The sequence below is a fragment of the Xenopus laevis genome, chromosome 4L, assembly GCF_017654675.1.
Source record: "Xenopus laevis strain J_2021 chromosome 4L, Xenopus_laevis_v10.1, whole genome shotgun sequence".
Classification (NCBI taxonomy): domain Eukaryota; kingdom Metazoa; phylum Chordata; class Amphibia; order Anura; family Pipidae; genus Xenopus; species Xenopus laevis.
Genome location: NC_054377.1, coordinates 149,283,542 through 149,304,417, shown reverse-complemented (window position 1 = coordinate 149,304,417; position 20,876 = coordinate 149,283,542). Strand labels below are relative to the sequence as shown.

At 41.7% G+C, this 20,876-nt stretch overlaps 1 protein-coding gene across 1 annotated transcript in view; it reads right to left on the bottom strand.

Annotated features, from left to right (window-relative positions):
• Positions 1 to 20,876, bottom strand: part of LOC108714735 (protein CFAP20DC-like) — a 208,921-nt gene that overhangs the window by 43,962 nt on the left and 144,083 nt on the right. The window contains exons 14-15 of the mRNA XM_041590936.1: positions 10,948 to 11,343; positions 3,362 to 3,565 (exon numbers count right to left, since the gene is read on the bottom strand). Coding sequence (XP_041446870.1) covers positions 3,362 to 3,565; positions 10,948 to 11,343 — 600 coding nt within the window. The remainder of the gene's footprint in view (positions 1 to 3,361; positions 3,566 to 10,947; positions 11,344 to 20,876) is intronic.

Sequence of the window (20,876 nt, the reverse complement as noted above, 5' to 3'; positions counted from 1 at the left end):
ATCTTACCCTCATCTCTGTGTTCCCCTGATGTCATACCTCGCTCCTCCCTCCTCAGCCGTCAGCTCTTGCTCCGCACTCCTCCCTCATCAGCCATCCCTCCTGGGTCCTTGCTTTTCACTCCTCCCTCGTCAGCCATGAGTCCTGGGTCCTAGTTCCTCCCTCCTCAGCCATCCATCCTGGGTCCTTGCTTCTCCCTCCTCAGTCGTGGGCTCTTGCTCCTCACTCCTCCGGGTGCACATATTCAGCCCTGCGCCGTGATTATAGTTACTTGCCATTTGTTTTAGCCAATAGACGTTTTCGGTTTTTTAATTGCAGCAGTCAAGTTCGAGCTACAGCTGACGGCTGAGGAAGGAGAAGCTAGGACCCAGGACGGATGGCTGAGGAGGGAGGAGCGAGGACCCAGGTCGGATGGCTGAGGAGGGAGAAGTGAGGAGCAGGACCTGACAGCTGAGAAGGGAGGAGCGAGGTGTGAAATCTGTTTTGAGGAGGGGTGAGTGGAAAGGAAACGCAGGCACCGTTGCATTCCTTTAGCATAGCAGATCGCATACAGGAGATGGATTTCCCCTGACAATGTCCTAATATGCGTTCCGTATAGGTTAAGGCAGTGCGTTAGGACACCCTACAATATAACTCAGGGCTGGAACTAGGGGTAGGCAGAGTAGGCACGTGCCTAGGGCGCAAAGCTGAGGGGGCGCCAGGCACGTACCTGATCTGTCGCCTACCCCATGTCCAGTCCCGTCTCTCCCCAACTGCCGCTGGTGGCTTGCGCATGAATGCACTTCTGCGCATGGGCGCACATACTGCACATGCGCGCTGGCGCGAAATTTTGCGCATGCGCAGTCAAGCACGCACACAGTCGGTGCCGTGGCCCGCCAGGTTGTCTAGGGTGCCTGGCCGGGTTGGCCCGCTCTGATATAACTCCCTCCCTTTCAACCCCACAATAAACTGGAATAAAACCTCCCTGACACCTGCATTGTTAAAAATACTCCCAAGACCCTCCAAGTGGTAGATATGAGAAGAGCATTCAATAGTAATAATCCAAGTCCGGCTACCCAAATCACAAATCCTTCAGTTAAATTGAGTAGGAGAAACAATATCTTATCTGAAAGCAGTCCCATAGTAAAGTGCTGGCTCTTTCTGAAAGCACATGACCAGGCACAATGATCTAAGATGGTTCAAATTTTAAATGGTAGAATGAATTACGTGCAATGTGTTAAGTAATAACAACTATACCATAAAAATCTTGTCAGAATACTTTTAAAGACAAAATCTACCCAAACAATAATCATCATTTAGCACTGCAATATCTTCTGTGAATGGTAACACTGTAGTGATCTATTACAGTAAAGACTGCGATGCTGTAGAAGAGAGTTAATCCTTTAATGAGAACGTTTGTCGAGACAACGCACGCTAAAAGCTTGTTGTTTTGCTTTCTTCATGTGCATTAATTGTGCAAAGGAACAGTCGGTGACACAAAATCAATTTTGTTATCCGTCTTTTGTGGACATAATTGATTTTATAGTTGATTTTAAAAAGGTGAATCTGGAATGGATCTTCAGAACAGGAAATTAGCTTAAAATAAAGTCTGTGGATTCCCCTACTGTATAACAAAACATGGACGACTTCTTGCCCATGAACAGTATCGACCCCATGGCTCTTTCTCTTTTGTAAGTCAGAAACCAGCACTTTCTGTTCGGCTGTCAATATTCATCCCTTTACCTCTAGCTTATTGGAACATGCTTAAAGGGACAGTAACAATGGGTTCTGTTCTGTATTCAGGTGTGTGCACATTGTATTTGCTCATTAGTATGCTTTATATAAACATAAACCATAGAAAACAAATCAGCTGTGTAGAATACAATTGGGTTAAGGGAAAACAAACAGGGACCAAATACCATTCCAGGCTTCCTACAGATTTATTGAATGAAACCTCCTCATATAAAATAGGCCTAGGGCATTTGTAGTTTAGTGCCCATGGCACACCAGGCCTTTGCTCCTTCCCTTCGACCCACCAGCATGTACCTTCATATCTCTTTATGGGCCATGATCAGTGCAGGTCAGGGAGTAGCACGCAATCTCAGGTGGCTGTTGAAAGCTGGTCTGGGCCGGTAGGGTCCACTGGGTTTTTTCCTGGTGTCCGTCAACCCATTCCGACCCTACCTTAGCACTCTAGCACTTTGAATAATAAAGACCCTATTGACTCTGGGGAGATAGCTCCAGGGTTCCTACAGTGGGTTGTCCAATAGGCGCACAAGTCCTGTGGCTAGGCATTCACATACAACCTCCATTTTGCACGGAGATTTCACACAACCCTCATTTTGAAAATGATAGATGCAACTGGCACCTCATTTGTGTTAAAACTCAAGGGCAATGTGTCAATTTTGCTGCATCAGTGGCTGCAATTGTACTGGAATTATGGGGAAACTGCTAGATTATGGGTAAAAACATAGAAACTGCACTTTGCACAATGTACTTGTGTTCATATATGACCCTGTGAATTTTCGGGAGATGATGTTGCAGGCAGGGAAATGGCCTCATCTAAATATCTTGCTGGTGGTCCCTCGCTCAGCCCAATGGGACTGTAGGACTGTAACTGACACTTTGATCTCCTACCTCTCCAAATGGATCTGGTCTGGAATAGTTGCATATAAACAACTGATTTCATATAGCCCAGTAGACTGAAATATAGGCCACCAGCAGCGCCGACCTCCCCCTGGGAACATACATCAGAGCGTATATTTCCATAAGTTCAGTTTGATATTAAGAAAAAAACGATACTCCGTGGGGAAGTCAAAAAAAACTTTTCTTTTTGCAAACTCTGCTGCCATAATGTTTATCCTATCAAACGCTACAAAAGCTGAAAAATGAATGTTCTGCTGGAAAACAAGCTTGTCTAACACAAGTATTGCCAGAAGACAAGCTCCTCTGAACAGCTGCCATGCTCACCAAGAGTCTCTCTCTATCTGCTAATGGCTTATGATTCATCCTCTTTTCATCAAGGATTTTTGTCATACGAACGGAAAAAACTTTAACACTGTACAGAAAACATGGAACCGCCGGGCACTTTGCATCCCAACGTGAAGAGCCGACATCTATCGATTGCCTGCGAGGCAACTTTTATGCACAAATCCCAGACGTCAACATTAGTTTCTTTATCTATTAATTTAGTAATAGAGGAGGCTCAGATCAATTTTTACGCATTTCAATGGACTTTTAGTTAGAGAAGAATCCTATGCCCATATGTTTGTTTACAGGATTAAATAATAAAGGCAAATGTCTGCCCCTGTCGGTTTCTGTCTGACCACATTGCCCCAACAAGAATATATATAAACCCCCCCCTTGTGTATGTTCTGGACTTACTGGTTTAATAGAGCAGCTCCAGCTCATTGTGTCGTCACTACTTGTACTCATGCTGACCGTGCATTGGTCAATCTGGGATCGGCTCAGTCCATGCAAAGTCTCAAAGTCTTCCAGCTCTTCATTCTGTTGTCTCTTCAGACTGGCCAGCATCTGCATCTCGGAGGCACTCAAGCGATTAGGCTGAGCATTTCTCCAGTCATAATCCTAGAAAATATAATTACAATGCATCATTAAAAAAAATTCTAGATAATATATGAATAAGCTGCAGCACAAGAAGCCAACTCACAAGTCTGTTGTGGAAATGGATTGCATGAAGGAGGAAACAGCTGAGGGTCACAGGTTGGTCTTCTCTGGGTTATTCCAGTTTTATCTCTCAGAGCAGGGCCTAAAATATAAGGACTTTGATCTCTATAGTATTGACAAGGTTTCTTAAACAAATACATTGACTTTCCAACCTTCATAGCTTTCTTCTCTATTTGTAACACTGGAACTGAACATCCTATACTTGTCATCTCAACCTCAGCAGCATTTTATCCTCTGCTATATGGACAGGTTATGAGAAAGATTATGAAGTGTGAAGAGCCCCATATGTGGTTCAGTCTGAAATATTCAATGTGTCCGCATACATTATCCACCTCCTTAATGTTTAGCCTGGTGCACAGTAAGAGGGTTCAGCACCCCATCAAAATCGTAAAAAGAAAAAGCAACATTAGGATATTTCCAAGCAGGGAGGTCCCCTTTCAACAAAAAAAGATAACAGTGGTATGTCTTTCATTTCCCAGGAACATCTGAGTACTGGGGGGTTTTCTGGACAAAGATTTTTAGTGAAGCAGTATTCATTTGTATGAAATCAAATGTGAAAAACTGACTGTGCAAAAATTGGGGTAATTTGAATGCATGTAACTGCTCAATACTTATTACTGGCAACACCAAATTGGTTGGATTAGCTCATTAAGCCTTGAACTTCATAGGCAGGTGTGTCCAATCATGAGAAGAGGTATTTAAGGTGACCAATTGCAAGTTGTGCTTCTGTTTGACTCTCCTCTGAAGAGTGACAGCATGGGATCCTCAAAGCAACTCTCAAAAGATCTGAAAACAAAGATTATTCAGTATCAGGGTTTAGGGCAGGGGTCCCCAACCTTCTTTACCTCTGAGCCACATTCAAATGTAAAAAAAAGTTGGGGAGCAACACAAGCATAAAAAAAGTCCCTTGCGGTGCAAAATAAGCCTGTCATTGGCTATTTGGTAGCCCCTATGTGGACTGGTAGCCTACAGGAGGCTCTATTTGGCACTATACTTAGTTTTTATGCAACCAAAACTTGCTTTCAAGCTTGAAATTCAAAAATAAGCACCTGCTTTAAGGACCCTGAGAGCAACATCCAAGGAGTTGGAGAGCAACATGTTGCTCGCGAGCTACTGGTTGGGGATCACTGGTTTAGGGGAAGGCTACAAAAAGTTATCTCAGAGGTTTAAACTGTCAGTTTCAACTGTAAGGAATGTAATGAGGAAATGGAAGGCCACAGGCACAGTTGCTGTAAAACCCAGGTCTGACAGGCCAAGAAAAATACAGGAGCGACATATGCGGAGGATTGTGAGAATGTTACAGACAACCCAAAGATCATCTCCAAAGACCTGCAAGAACATCTTGCTGCAGATGCAGGTGTATCTGTACATCGTTCTACAATTCAGCACAATTTGCACAAAGAACATGTGTATGGCAGGGGGATGAGAAGCCCTTTCTGCACTCACACAAACACAGTTGCTTGTTGTATGGAAAAGCTCATTTAGACAAGTCACAGTCATTTTGGAACAAACTGCTTTGGACTGATGAGACAAAAATGGAGTTATTTGATCATAACAAAAAGCGATTTGCATGGCGGAAGAAGAACATCACATTCCAAGAAAAACATCTGCTACCGACTGTCACATTTGGTGGAGGTCCCATCATGCTGTGGGGCTGTGTGGCTAGTTCAGGGGCTGTGTGACTAGTTCAGGGACTACTGGGCCGTTGTTCAAGTCCAGGGTCGGATGAATTCAACCCAATGTCAACAAATTCCTCAGGATAATGTTCAGGCATCAGTCACAAAGTTGAAGTTCCGCTGCAGGGGTCGGATATTCCAACAAGATAATGACCCTAAACACACTTGGAAATCTACAAAGACATTTATGCAGAGGGACAAGTACAATATTCTGGAGTCTTGAATATCATGGAAAATCTATGGGATGATCTGAAGCAGACTGTCCATACTCGGCAGCCATCAAATTTAACTGAACTGGAGAGATTTTGTATGGACGAATGGTCAGAAATAGCCACATCCAGAATCCAGACACTCATCAAAGGCTATAGGAGACATCTAGAGACTGTTACATTTGCAAAAGGAGCTCAACTAAGTATTGATGTAATATCTCTGTTGGGGTACCAAATTTATGCCCCTGTCTAATTTTGTTATGATCCATATTGCAAACTCCAAAGAATTAATTCCCAAACTTTTTAATACAACTCTCTCTCTCTCTCTCTCTCTCTCTCTCTCTCTCTCTCTCTCTCCCTCCCTCTCTGTCTCTGTCTGTGTCTGTCTATCTCTATCTCTGTCTGTCTGTCTCTCTTTCTCACTCTCTCTCTTTATCTATATTTCTCATCTATCTATCCACATCCAGACATATATACATATAATATGCTGTGGGGATAATTTGGAAGGGCTGAAGTTGATGAACCCTAATTTTTCAAATGAAATAACTCTGTCCCTATGTAAATAAAAACTAGGACCCTGGAGGGGATGCAACGCTATATGTGATTACTAAACTGCATCAATCATCATAAAATAAGCAATACAGTCAGGGATTAGATCTTTCAAATAGAAAATAACGGCATTAAGAAAAGCAGCTGATGCGGGGATTTGTGTTTTGAAGTTTCACCTTCTCCTCCCTCCCAAAAAAGATGATTCTTCTCACAAATACGGCCGTATGGGGAATTCGTAGGCTGAACAGCATAAAACAGCGATTACTGTATAAGCAGTTTCAATAAGAACCATTTCTGTGCCATTAAGCAGTGTAAATATGGAAAGATGAGAATAATGAGGGAAATTGCTGTTCATTATACAACCTGCGAGTTTCTTTCGGAATGTTACAAAAGGGAAGAATGATAAAAATCCCAATGATCCTGTCCGTGTGCGTTTGCGAAGAAGGGCCCCTGGAACCCCGCGAGTTCTTCTTTAAATCTCACTCGGAATCAAGATCATCCCTGTGCCGTTACTTTATATCTCAGCCCTTTATTCCCCGTTAATGTTTCAACAGCTCAATTTTTCACCCATTTCTTTCATTGTTACAAGTGGCTGTTTTGGGGGAGATTTATGCAGTTCTATTATAGACTCAAAATAACTCAACAGCCAGACTGTTAGAATGGAAGAAACACGAATATGAATAATCTGGGAGGAGAAGTCTGTGATAAAATGAATCACTTTTTAGTCTAACTGTGAAATAGATGGACAGAGAGAGAGAGAGACAGAGAGAGAGAGAGAGAGAGAGAGAGAGAGAGAGAGAGAGAGAGAGAGAGAGACAGAGAGAGAGAGAGAGAGAGAGAGAGAGAGAGAGAGAGACAGAGAGAGAGAGAGAGAGAGAGAGAACGAGAGAGAGAGAGAGAGAGAGAATGCCAGAAATGACTAGATATTCACTCGTCACTTTCTCTGCTGCATAAATAATCTGCAAAAGTATTTCAATATCTCATTTAACAAAGCCTGGCACTGTCTCCGTGTTTCCTATAGCTAATTTTTCATTTTATACAGCAATGAGATCATAAGTCTTTGTCTGTTGGGCAGGGAGTTATAACGTTGTATTCGGTTACTTTTTGTTTTGTGAGATTTGAAAACAAAAGAAGGTCATTTACAAAGTTGTTAAAATTGTTACTGTCTGCATTTATATGGTCACAGTGACTTCTTATATCCTTATCATTAGGGGGTACATTATCCCTTATAATACATGAGTGATACTCAGAGTTCCCTGTATAACTCAGCCTGCAGCCTTGTGCCTTTATATGGTCACAGAACAACCCCTCAGTGACTTCTAATATCCTCATCATTTACAGTAGGGGGTACATTATCCCTTATAATACATGAGTGATACTCAGAGTTCCCTGTATAACTCAGCCTGCAGCCTTGTGCCTTTATATGGTCACAGAACAACCCCTCAGTGACTTCTAATATCCTTATCATTTACAGTAGGGGGTACATTATCCCTTATAATACATGAGTGATACTCAGAGTTCCCTGTATAACTCAGCCTGCAGCCTTGTGCCTTTATATGGTCACAGAACAACCCCTCAGTGACTTCTAATATCCTTATCATTTACAGTAGGGGGTACATTATCCCTTATAATACATGAGTGATACTCAGAGTTCCCTGTATAACTCAGCCTGCAGCCTTGTGCCTTTATATGGTCACAGAACAACCCCTCAGTGACTTCTAATATCCTTATCATTTACAGTAGGGGGTACATTATACCTTATAATACATGAGTGATACTCAGAGTTTCCTGTATAACTCAGCCTGCAGCCTTGTGCCTTTATATGGTCACAGAACAACCCCTCAGTTACTTCAAATATCCTTATCATTTACAGTAGGGGGTACATTATACCTTATAATACATGAGTGATACTCAGAGTTTCCTGTATAACTCAGCCTGCAGCCTTGTGCCTTTATATGGTCACAGAACAACCCCTCAGTGACTTCTAATATCCTTATCATTTACAGTAGGGGGTACATTATCCCTTATAATACATGAGTGATACTCGCAGTTCCCTGTATAACTCAGCCTGCAACCTTGTGTCTTTATATGGTCACAGAACAACCCCTCAGTGACTTCTAATATCCTTATTATTTACAGTAGGGGGTACATTATTAACCAGTAGTCATGCTGTCACTTCAGTGCTGTTTACATCACCCTGCTACTAATAAGCCGCATACCTTAACAACTAATTAGCACTCTCTTTTTCTTTCTTATGTTGATCCTGCTGTTAAATGTAAAATATCAGTGCCAAGAAAATGTGCTTGGAAACATATTGTGGGTATATAGATGACTTGCAGCAGATGCAGCACTAATGAAAGAGGCTCTGCAGCTCCCTGTGTAGATATATATATATTATGCTTGTGATAAAGACATTTTTATTGAGCTCTTAAACTTTTGCTACAATGACAAATCTGGTTACAAAACGCTTGCTCGGTGCAGTGTGAGGATGAAGATAATGATATTTCTATTGCGCTGGGCTCAGTGATTCATTGCCAGTGGTTTGGCTCCAGACATTCGTGGGAAGGGGTTTAATTAGGGGACTATTTGGGTCGGTGGCAATATTACCAAAAGGGCGACACTTTCCTTCTTAATTAAAAACCATTTCAATTTAATAAAGATCACTGATTGTAACTCCGAGAGACCCTGGAGTTTACAGGACTGGTTTCAGGAGGGGTTTGAGAAGCACTTTGAGGTTCCGGTGCTTTGGGGGATTCACAGAGGCCTGTTTAGGACTGTGACATTCTACTCACACTCTACTACACGTATGGGACCTGTTATCCGGAATGCTCAGGACCTGGGGTTTTCCAGATAGCAGATCTTTCTATAATTTGGACCTTCATACCTTTAAATCTACTAGAAAATCATGTCAACATTAAAGGGGTTATTTATTAAGCTCCATATTTATCTGGTCGGGCTTTTCATAGAGGAAAGTATGTGATTATTGTAATTATTGTTAATACAGGAAATTCTTTTTTCTTTTATCAGGGAAACAAGATTAAGAAAGTGAATTGTGCAAATTTCTGTAATTCCATTGATTTCAGTGCGTTTGTAACCAGGGGAGGGGTTTGTTTATGAGGGAGCTCACATAAAAAACAGGGAGATTTTGTCTCAGTCTTTACTTGGCAGAACCTTTTCAACTTTCTATTTGTCCCTCTGTGGGGAAGGAAAACAAAGCTTGCGGATAACTGAGCAGAAACCGTCCGGAATCAATTCCCTTTCTCAGTGGGGAGAATAAAGTTGCTGGAATCAATAGATTGGAAGAAGGTCTCTTATTATATAGAGTCGGCTCCTGCCTCTTCCACCTGTGGGAAGTTTGGGTCAGAAACTCGTGGGATCAGGAAAGAAGCTCATGAAAGACCCAGCTCTATAAATATCATATACTGTATATAATATATATATATATAATTGGACTCACATAATAACAGATATTCACTCCATATACAGTAAATTGTGATCAACACTCTGAAGCTATAAATGTGTTTTTTATTTTCCTATTATTTAAAACATGGGAACATATGCACTGTGTTATATAGAAAGTTCGAAGGAATACTGACAGAGGACTAAGTTTGGTTGTGCTAAATACAAGAAAATCCCAATAGAATGTCATAGTTTTATGGGATCTCTCTGTACAGACTATGAGCAAATTTAGGGGACTGTTCCTGCTGAATTGTGCTTAGTACAGGGAATACCTATGCTGTCATAGTTTTATGGGATCTCTCTGTACAGACTATGAGCAAATTTAGGGGACTGTTCCTGCTGAATTGTGCTTAGTACAGGGAATACCTATGTGCCATAGTTTTATGGGATCTCTCTGTACAGACTATGAACAAACTTAGGGACTGTTCCTGCTGAATTGTGCTTAGTACAGGGGAATACCTATGCTGCCATAGTTTTATGGGATCTCTCTGTACAGACTATGAGCAAACTTAGGGACTGTTCCTGCTGAATTGTGCTTAGTACAGGGGAATACCTATGTGCCATAGTTTTATGGGATCTCTCTGTACAGACTATGAGCAAACTTAGGGGACTGTTCCTGCTGAATTGTGCTTAGTACAGGGAATACCTATGTGCCATAGTTTTATGGGATCTCTCTGTACAGACTATGAACAAACTTAGGGACTGTTCCTGCTGAATTGTGCTTAGTACAGGGAATACCTATGCTGCCATAGTTTTATGGGATCTCTCTGTACAGACTATGAGCAAACTTAGGGGACTGTTCTTGCTGAATTGTGCTTAGTACAGGGAATACCTATGCTGTCATAGTTTTATGGGATCTCTCTGTACAGACTATGAGCAAACTTAGGGGACTGTTCCTGCTGAATTGTGCTTAGTACAGGGAATACCTATGCTGCCATAGTTTTATGGGATCTCTCTGTACAGACTATGAACAAACTTAGGGACTGTTCCTGCTGAATTGTGCTTAGTACAGGGGAATACCTATGCTGCCATAGTTTTATGGGATCTCTCTGTACAGACTATGAGCAAACTTAGGGACTGTTCCTGCTGAATTGTGCTTAGTACAGGGAATACCTATGCTGCCATAGTTTTATGGGATCTCTCTGTACAGACTATGAGCAAATTTAAGGGCTGTTCCAGCTGAATTGTGCTTAGTACAGGGAATACCAATGCTAGAGACTAGAGCCTAGAGACTATGCCCATCTTGCTCTGACTTTGGGCTAATCTAGGAATATTATGTCCAAAATTCTATTGCTATAAAAATACAAATAGATTTGAGAGGGGTAAAATAATTGTACTCTGCCTTTATCCACATTACCCCAAACTAAGTGTAGGTTTTACTTGTACTTACAGGTACATCACTGATTAGTCTTTGATCCCCCGTCGGGATTTCCTTTAGAGACTTTCTGCTCAGAGACATCCGTAGCTTATTATCTGCCCGTTGCTGTCGGGTTCTGGAAAGGATCGGATCCTCTGTGGGGGTTTCGTTTCTACTTCTGCTGGGGGATAAACTGCGAGTGGGCACGAGATTCTTCTGAAACGCGTCTGTTGCTTTTACAGTCAGGGGGTCGTCAATTTGTGCCCTTCCCTCCATGGGACTTTCATGTTTAGAATCTGCAGCCCATTTACTGCTATGGGTACTTTCTCTAGAAATATCCAAGGAACGGGGAGATTCCGAAAACTGCGTTGACTGTGTTTTGACTTGACTTGACTTGGGGCTGGACGTCCACTTGAAGTGTGCACTCTCCTGTATGAGAGACAAAGGCAAACAATGATCATACAGGTATGGGATCCCCTATCTGGAAACCCGTTAACCAGAAAGCTCAGAATTACCGAAAGGTCGTCTCCTATAGACTCCATTTTATCCAAATAATCCAAATTTTTTAAAATGATTGCCTTTTTCTGTGTAATAATAAAACAGTAGCATGTACTTGATCCCAACTAAGATATAATTAATTCTTATTGGAGGCAAAACCAGCCTATTGGCTTTATTTAATGTTTATATGATTTTCTAGTAGAGTTAAGGTATAAAGATCCGAATTACGGAAAGATCCTTTATCCAGGAAACCCCCAGGTCCCGAGCATTCTGGATATCAGGTCCCATACAGTACTAACGCTCATGACACTTGCCTAGACATATTCAGGCATGGGATCCATTATCCAGAAACTTGTTATCCTGAAATCTCTGAATTACAAGAAGGCCTTCTCCCATAGACTCCATTATAATCAAATAATTAAAATGCTTAAACATGATTTCCCTTTTCTGTGTAATAATAAAACAGTCGTTTGTACTTGATTCCAACTAAGATATAATTAATCCTTATTGGAGGCAAAACCAGCCTATTGGGTTTATTTAATGTTTACATGATTTTCTAGTAGACTTAATGTATGAAGATCCAAATTACGGAAACATCCATTATCCAGAATGGTCGGATCTGGGATTTTCAGGATAACTGGTCCTGTATATAACAAATCTGAGCATTTTTATATGTTCAACCTCAAATATTCCTTAATATCTTGGAATTAAAAGAAAATAAATAATGCATGTAAATTGCAAACGTCTTAGAATAGCCACCTCGTCAATTTTACATTCACTCATTTTAAAGTTTTACTTATCCTTTAAGGGGGATCTATCATGTTTATTACACCTGGGCCCCCATGATGCATCTGTTACTATACGATTGGCGGCTCACAGCATTGTGTAAGTAGCTGGAGGACCTGAGCTGTTCCAAAGCCAGGCAGGTTGGATGGTCAAGTCTAATGGAAGCTCATTAACTCTATAAATCTCAGTAAATCTGCAGATGAGATAGATAATAGATTACAGTTGGCACTTACTACTTATAGGGTCGTTGGGATGTTGTTATAGGTCTGGACTGACTCATACAACCAGCTTGGCTTTGGAACTGTTTTGGTACCACCGGCTGCCATGATGACACCCCTATGTAATAGTCCGTTTTTTTAAATATCAACTCGGCTTTATTCAAGTGCAATTCAATGTGCAATTCTAACGCGTTTCGTGCCTGCAGGCTAGGCACTTCATCGAGGAGAATATGTTGCATATTGCGAGAGCAGCGATCGGGTAGGAGACGGCACGAAGTTGGAGACCTCCGCCATTGCCGCATCATCGTGGCCTGCTATCAATATAAATACAGCCCAAAACTAAAACTGGCACCTATATAAACACAACCGTGAAACCGCACCTGTAAAACAGATCAAGTGATTTGTAGCTGCTGCTAAACAATAACAGGCAGTTACAGGTTGGCTGGAGATAAAGTTGGCGGCAGTTGCAGATTGGCAGTTGCAGACACGGCTGAAGGAACAACTGTAGCCCCAATGTGATCAGTCCATCAGATTATTTATCTGCACAAACTCCAGCAGGGAACCCTGATGTGCACAGAGTAATGATGTTTCATAGGCTCCTGTTCTGGCTGATGTTTAAATTCAATCAATTATTCTTCCCAACCTTTCAACCCACCGGCCATATCATGCATTATGTAGGGCAAATTGAGATTTTCAAGCACTATTAAGTATGTAATAAGTCTCTGTAACGTTGCCAGCCGTGAATAGCAAGTGCTCTGGTTCCGGTGGAGCTTTTCCTTGGATTTAGGGGCCAAATCTTAACAGTCACGGAGGAAGCCCAGCGTCTCACGTAAACGATCCTGTTTTATCACATCGAAAATGCTACTGAACCAGCTTGAAATCCACTGGCAGAAATGGCAATTTTTATGGAATGATTATGGAATGTTTTGATACAATATTGTGCTTCAGGGTGGATTGTAGACGTAATTTTCCTGATTTGCTGGAAGCAGTGCTCAACAGGAGCCCCTTGAATAGATATGAAGTTAGGAATGTGTTCTGCCTGTGCAGTTAATGTAAATGTACAAATATTATTACCCCACAGAATCTCTGTGAGTTTCACATGTCATTGTGTTTGGATTAGTGGAAGAGATTATATGCCGACGACTTCCCACACCAGTCAGTTGTACTGAAGAAGCTGCTCTGAGTTGTGAAACGTCTTCAATGTTTAACTCAGCAAGTCCAGTTGTTTTAGAATTACCTGGATGAATGAACCGCTTCATAGTCATTATACTGTACGTAATGGTATGAAACAGTGGAAATAAATGGTTTCACTTTCCATTTAGTCCCCTCTGTGATCCATAACAAGTAAGGGAGGAGAAGATACTTCCCCCAGGTTAAATCCCCTGTAATAAACAGTCTACACCAGGGATCCCAAATGTTTTTTTTACCCATGAGCCACATGTGGGAGCGACACAAGCATGAAAAAGTACCCAGGGTGCCAAATAAGTGCTATTTGGTTGCACCTACGTATGTGGACTGACAGCCTACAGGAGGTTTTGTAGGGCAGTACAACTGGACAAAACTTGCCTCCAAGCCTAGAATTCAAAAACAAGCACATGCAGAGCAATGGGAGCAACATACAAGGAGTTAGTGAGGAACATGTTTCTCATGAGCCACTGGGAATCACTGGTCTACACAAATAACAGTTGACTACAACCTGTACATCCAGGAAGTATTCAGCTATTTACAGTGAAAATAATCCTGTTTATATCCATTTTTATAACCTCATATAGAGAGTAAAGTATGATGGACTGACCAACAAGAACACCAGGAGAAGTCTCGGTGGGTCCTACCTCTACCATCTGGAGACACTTTTGCTGCATGCTGCAGGAGTTTGGCCCTCAATCAAATGCTGAACTCACTTGGTAGACAGTAAATCAATCGACCCCTGAGAAGGATGCATCTTTAAAGGTGGCCATGCACCAGATAACTTTCAAGCAGATGAAGCCCACCCTTGAGTGTGAGTTGTGTGTATTAAAGTGTGTGGACCGAATTCTACTGCTTGTGTTGTGCCACTGTCCCACTTGTACCTGGGCAACTCCTGGTGCCTTATGTGCTCCTCTGGGCAGCAAAGGATCCAAAACTTAGAGAGATTTCTTGCATCAACATAACTAGTTTATTAAGGAAGACTTTGATAAAGAGATTTACAGTCACTTTGAAGCAAATTCAAATGCAATAGTTACAGATCCCTCCCAGAAATAAAGTAGACAAAGACACTCCTGAGGCAATTTCTCCCTGAGAGTAGAGCACTGTGCTTTAGGATCCTCAGCCTGAGGTCTTGTATCTTGGCACCCTACCTGGTCTTGAACTCCCACTATTGCTCCTTGTTGGAGTGAAGGACTGCTCACTACCTACCCTGAACCTTCCTCTCGCTCTAGAGTGACTAAAACAAAGTGGCTATCACTAGCAAACCTTATCTAAAACTTATACATCTGGAGCCCTGGGCCTGTATCAACCTCCTAGAGAGGCGAGTTCCCAGGAAAGACACCTGTGCTCTTTCCTTTAGACTTTTGAACACTGTCCCCTACTAGGCAAAAATAACCTAAATCAAACTACAGTGGACCTAGGAAGGGAGACATAGCTGCCTGGGTAGAACAAAGGACCAACTATATAGGGGAACGGCCTGAGTAAACTCTTAACCCTCTGGGTCTCTACACACTACACAGAATAGGTTTGTACTGTACATAACACTCGCCTTTGGAGGTACCATGCATGCCCATTTGGTCAATAAGGTTATCAGCAAGTGCCCAGAGAATTCCATGCCCCCTTTATTTACTCATGAGACCCTGGCCAAAGGACAGTCGTTTTCCCAATGTACATAATACACAAATTACTTAATTATTTACACCTCAAACCTGATCCATCCAATAGAAACCTTTGTACTTATACATCATTTTTGTTCAAGTGTGTCACATTGCAAAGGTAGGAGAGCCCATGTTATTAGAAGGGCCATTAAAATGCATTGAGGCACAATATTGTAAGGCTCAACTTGGCCAAGCACCTTAATCTAATTTTTACATTTACTGTAACCGTCGTCGGTTGATTAAGTTTATGCAAGTGATAAAGGTTGTTTGCCAAACACATAAAAATTTGTGAACGTTAAGAAAAAACTGCGCACAAATCAAATCTTCTGGTGGAAGGCATGAAGGTTACTGTACAGAACGAGGCCCCTGCATAACTAGTGGAACTGCGGCAGCTAACTCTAATAGAATGAGCCGTCTTTTCTTATTTTGGAAGAAAGGCAAACTTATACTGCTCAAAGGAAAAGCAAGCTTTTTTAATGAGCCTGGGACTAGGCTTAAGGGCGGTTTTCATAAGAAACTGCAATTTCAGAGGATATGGATTTATTTACAAGTGGTGGAATGTGAGGCTTTATTTCCAATTCCAGTGGCAACATGCAAATTGCAAAATATGGGCCAAATTATCTTGATTCTTGCACTTTGTGCCATGGGATATGCCCTAAGCTCTTTGCAAGGAATTCATAGAGACCCATTGCTTGTTAGTGGGTGCTTGGAGTTATTTCTTAACAACAACTGAAGTTCACCAGATTGGATAACACTCATATAAGGTATACCTATTGTCTCCATCTTGCTCTTCTCTTGCCATCTTGTCCTATTGTCTCCATCTTGCTCTACTCTTACCATCTTTTCATACTGTCCCCATCTTGACCTACAGCCTCCCTCTTGCTCTACTCTTACCATCTTGTCCTATTGTCTCCATCTTGCTCTTCTCTTGCCATCTTGGCCTACTGTCTCCATCTTGCTCTACTCTTACCATCTTGTGCTATTGTCTCCATCTTGCTCTACTCTTACCATCTTGGCATACTGTCCCCATCTTGTCCTATTGTCTCCATCTTGCTCTACTCTTGCCATCTTGGCATACTGTCCCCATCTTGTTCTACTGTATCCATCTTGCTCTACCGTCTATATCTTGTTCTACTCTTACCGTCTTATTCTACTGTCTCCATTTTGCTCTACTGTCTCTATCTTGTTCAACTTTTACCATCTTGTCCTATTGTCTCCATCTTGCTCTACTCTTACCATCCTGTCATATTGTCTCCATCTTGCTCTACTCTTACCATCTTGGCATACTGTCCCCATCTTATCCTACTGTCTCCATCTTGCTCTACTCTTACCATCTTGGCATACTGTCTCCATCTTGCTCTACTCTTACCATCTTATCCTACTGTCTCCATCTTGCTCTACTCTTACCATCTTGTCCTATTGTCTCTTACTTGCTCTTCTCTTGCCATCTTGGCATACTGTCTCCATCTTGCTTTACTCTTGCCTCCTTGGCATAATGTCCCCATCTTGTTCTACTGTCTCCATCTTGCTTTACTGTCTATTTATTGTTCTACTCTTACCATCTTGTTCTACTGTCTCCATCTTGCACTACTGTCTATATCTTGTTCTAATCTTACCATCTTGTTATACTGTCTCCAACTTGCTCTACTGTCTTTATCTTATTCTACTCTTACCATCTTGTCCTATTGTCTCCATCTTGCTCTATTCTTTCCATCTTGTCCTATTGTCTCTTCTTGCTCTACTCTTACCATCTTGGCATACTGTCCCCATCTTGTCCTACTGCCTCCCTCTTGCTCTACTCTTACCATTTTGTCCTATTGTCTCCATCTTGCTCTTCTCTTGTCATCTTGGTATACTGTCCCCATCTTGTTCTATTGTCTCCATCTTTCTCTACTGTCTATATCTTGTTCTACTTTTACCATCTTGTCCTACTGACTCCATCTTGTCCTACTGTCTCCATATTGCTCTACTCTTACCAGCTTGACCTACTGTCCCCATATTTCCTATTCACTCCATCTTGTCCTATTGTCTTTATCTCGCTGTACGCTTACCATTAGTGATGGGCGAATTTATTTGCCAGGCGCGAATTAGCGGCGAATTTGCGCGTTTCGCCGCCAGTGAATAAATTCGCGAAACACCCGCGAAAATTCGCGGCAAAAATTCGCCGGCGTCAAAATTTACCATTAGTGATGGGCGAATTTATTCGCCAGGCGCGAATTAGCGGCGAATTTGCGCGTTTCGCCGCCAGCGAATAAATTCGCAAAACGCCCGCGAAAATTCGTGGGAAAAATTCGCCGGCGTCAAAATTTTTTTTTCGAAAAAACTTACGCCGGCATCAAAAACGAGACGCCGGCGCCGTTTCGCGAATTTTTCGCCGTTTCGCGAATTTTACGGCCCAAATTCGCCCATCACTACTTACCATCTTGACTTACTATCACCATCTTGTCCTACTGTCAACATGTTGTCTTACTATCATCAACACTGCCCTAGTTCCTTGGTTTTCCCCTATGTGGCCATTTTATCCTAATAAAGATGCTTAAAATCATTTTACCTGCCTACAGCCCCCAGCCCATCTCTTCGCACATCCTACAGACGCCTTTGACTATAAATATGATTTTTGGGGTTAAGAAATTTACGGATCTAGAGTTTAACCAACCATGATGTTTGTGGATAATGCAAAACTTGGCTTTGTTTTCAGATAGGGAAAGTTAACTCTGTTACATTGTTGCCAGTATTTATTTGTTAGAATAATAAACTTGTTTTGACAGAACATGAGAGAGCCGTTGGCTGAAATGTTATGGGTTTAAGCCCAAGGTTGGCAGCCAGCACAATCATTTATTTCTTTGTTAGCGAGGCACTTGCCTCTCTGGAACAGATGGGACACCCACGCCTTTAAGGGAAATGTTTTGGGGAGAACATGCTAGAAACACACACATAAAATTGTCATTCTTTATTAATACATGCACTCTGCTGAACTTTATATATATATATATATGTCAGCATCACAACGAAGCACAGTTATTGTACCTGCAAGGATAAACAATATGAAACATAAATGAGCTGAAGTTAACATTTTAAATCACAGCTGGTACAGCAGTTCAACTTTCCTCTCAAACACTGACCCATCGACATGCCAAACTTTCCCAAACCCTTGAATATTTTATAGCGTCTGCATCTTTTTTATTTGCCATATCTGTAATGATTTCTACTGGACATTTTTCACTATGATATCAGATACACTGGACTGTCCAGAAATTGTGTTGACAGAGGAATTATGGGAACTGACCTCAGGGGTTGTAGGTAGGAAAAGTGAGAAATAGCTGGAATACTGGAGCAGGATGGACATTATTAAGGTGGCAACTGTATTGCAGCATGGAGACATTAGGATGGGATGGGCACAGAATGGCATCTACATCAAAGAGACAGAGACAGTAGGGAAAGATGGAGACTGCATGGCAAGATGGAAAGTAGCACACAGTAGGTCAAACAGTATGTAAAGAAAATGACAATAGTGCAAACTTGAGACAGCAGGGCAAGATGGAGCCAGTAGGGCAAGATGGAGACAGTAGGATAAGATGAAGACAGTAGGGCAAGATGAAGACAGTAGGGCAAGATGGAGACAGCAGGGCAAGATGTGATAGCTATCTTTCTCTTGGAACCTCAGTGAAAAAGGGGGGATACAGTGCAAAGCCTGGGGAGGGAGGTCCCAGATACGTTCCTCGTGGCAAAAGGTCTCAGAAACAGTCCAAGATGAATAAAGAGAACAATGTTAGTGAAGAATATCTAGATGGGGAAGATCCTATAGGAAGCCAAGTGTGAGATAGTGAGTAGTTCTGGTGTCACCAACGAGTGTGAGATAGTGAGTAGCTCTGGTTACAAAAAGGAGTGGGAGATAGTGAGTAGCTCTGGTATCACCAAGGAGTGTGAGATAGTGAGTAGCTCTGGTTACATAAAGGAGTGGGAGATAGTGAGTAGCTCTGGTATCACCAAGGAGTATGACATAGCGAGTAGCTCTGGTATCACCAAGGAGAATGAGATAGTGAGAAGCTTTGGTATTACCAAGGAGTATAAAAAACCCAAGTCCATAGATTTAGGTGGAGTTCTCTGGTGCCTCCTAGTAAGAGAGATAATAGGTATCCTTTAAGAACTCTAGGACAGGGTGCAAAGTTCAGAAAAACTGTGAAAACACCTTGTCATTTGATTTTCAATCCAACACAAGGAGCAGAGTGCAGCATTTTACGAGGTGCAAAGGGTGCCCTCTTGCACCATTAGGGAGGCCCATTTATCAAAACATGCAAATTTTTTTTAATTCGAATAAACTCACAATTCAAATAGGAGGTTATTCAAGAAAAAATTTGAATGTCTAATATTCGATCAAATGATTCTGACCCAAAAATATGAATCGTCTACAATTCCTAAGAATCTAGTTTTTCTCCCAAAAAAACCTTGAGGGCCAGATTTACTAAGGGTCGAATTTTCGAAGTTAAAAAAACTTCGATTATCGAATGGTTGAATATTCGACCGTTTTTTACTTCGAATCGAAGTCAAAGTAAATTCGAAGTCGTAGTATCCTATTCGATGGTCAAAGTATCCAAAAATTACTTTCGAAACTTTAACTTCGAAAATTCACTTGAGCTTAGTAAATCTGCCCCAATGTCAGGAAGGCTATTAGCATCTCCAAATGACTCAATGAACCTCTGCCATTGACGTGTACATGAACTCGGCAGGTTTTAGGTGGCGAATATTCGAATTAGGACTGTTTCCATGGTCGAGGTGTGATAAATCTCATATTCAAATTTACTACTCGACCCTTGATAAATCTGGCCCTTAGTGTTCTAATATTTGTGCCCCGAAGCAATAACCCCTTATTTATAAAAGTCAATGTAATAATTGGCCTATAGGTCCCATGTAGGGCACAGAAAGACGACCCCTCCACCTTCTGTCTACTGTATATAGATATATATAAAATGTATTTGCAATAAAATCTAGTGGTAAATAACGAAGTGATGAGAACTAAATTCGCTGCACAAACTGTAGCATTTGTATTGCGCTAATACACACCATTTCCCACACTCTCTGGACTCGCAAAACGTCTTAGGGGCATAGACGCCATTTGTTTGTTAAATAGTCGCCTATGAGATGATGGCAGAAACATCACCACTACTCGTCGGATTAACTGTAGCACAGCATATGTGTTTTCAAGATGAATGATTTCCCGGAGGATTTGGCACTTGCACTGCTGAAATCCATTTGGAAGGAGGTCAGACTTATGGGCACAGGGACGGCCATTTCTACATACAGGAGACTGATTGCCCAAGCTGAGAGCTCATTTTAAAAAGATTATTCTAATAGCTTTGGAAGACCACCCTCTTGCTGTACATATGTCTCATTTTCAGCATTTATTAGGAATAATCTACGCGGCAATTCAGAACCTGCTTTGCATTCGGACTGTGTCATTTCTGCTTTATTCACAGCAAAATAAAAATTAGCTTGTGCAAGTATATTGTGAGCAGGGGGGACACAATCCTGCAGCTAGGGCCAGCGCTCTACTTAGTAGTGGAGGGGGAAATGGATATATAGAATGAGCTTGTCAGAGCTATGGTCCTTCAGCACCCAC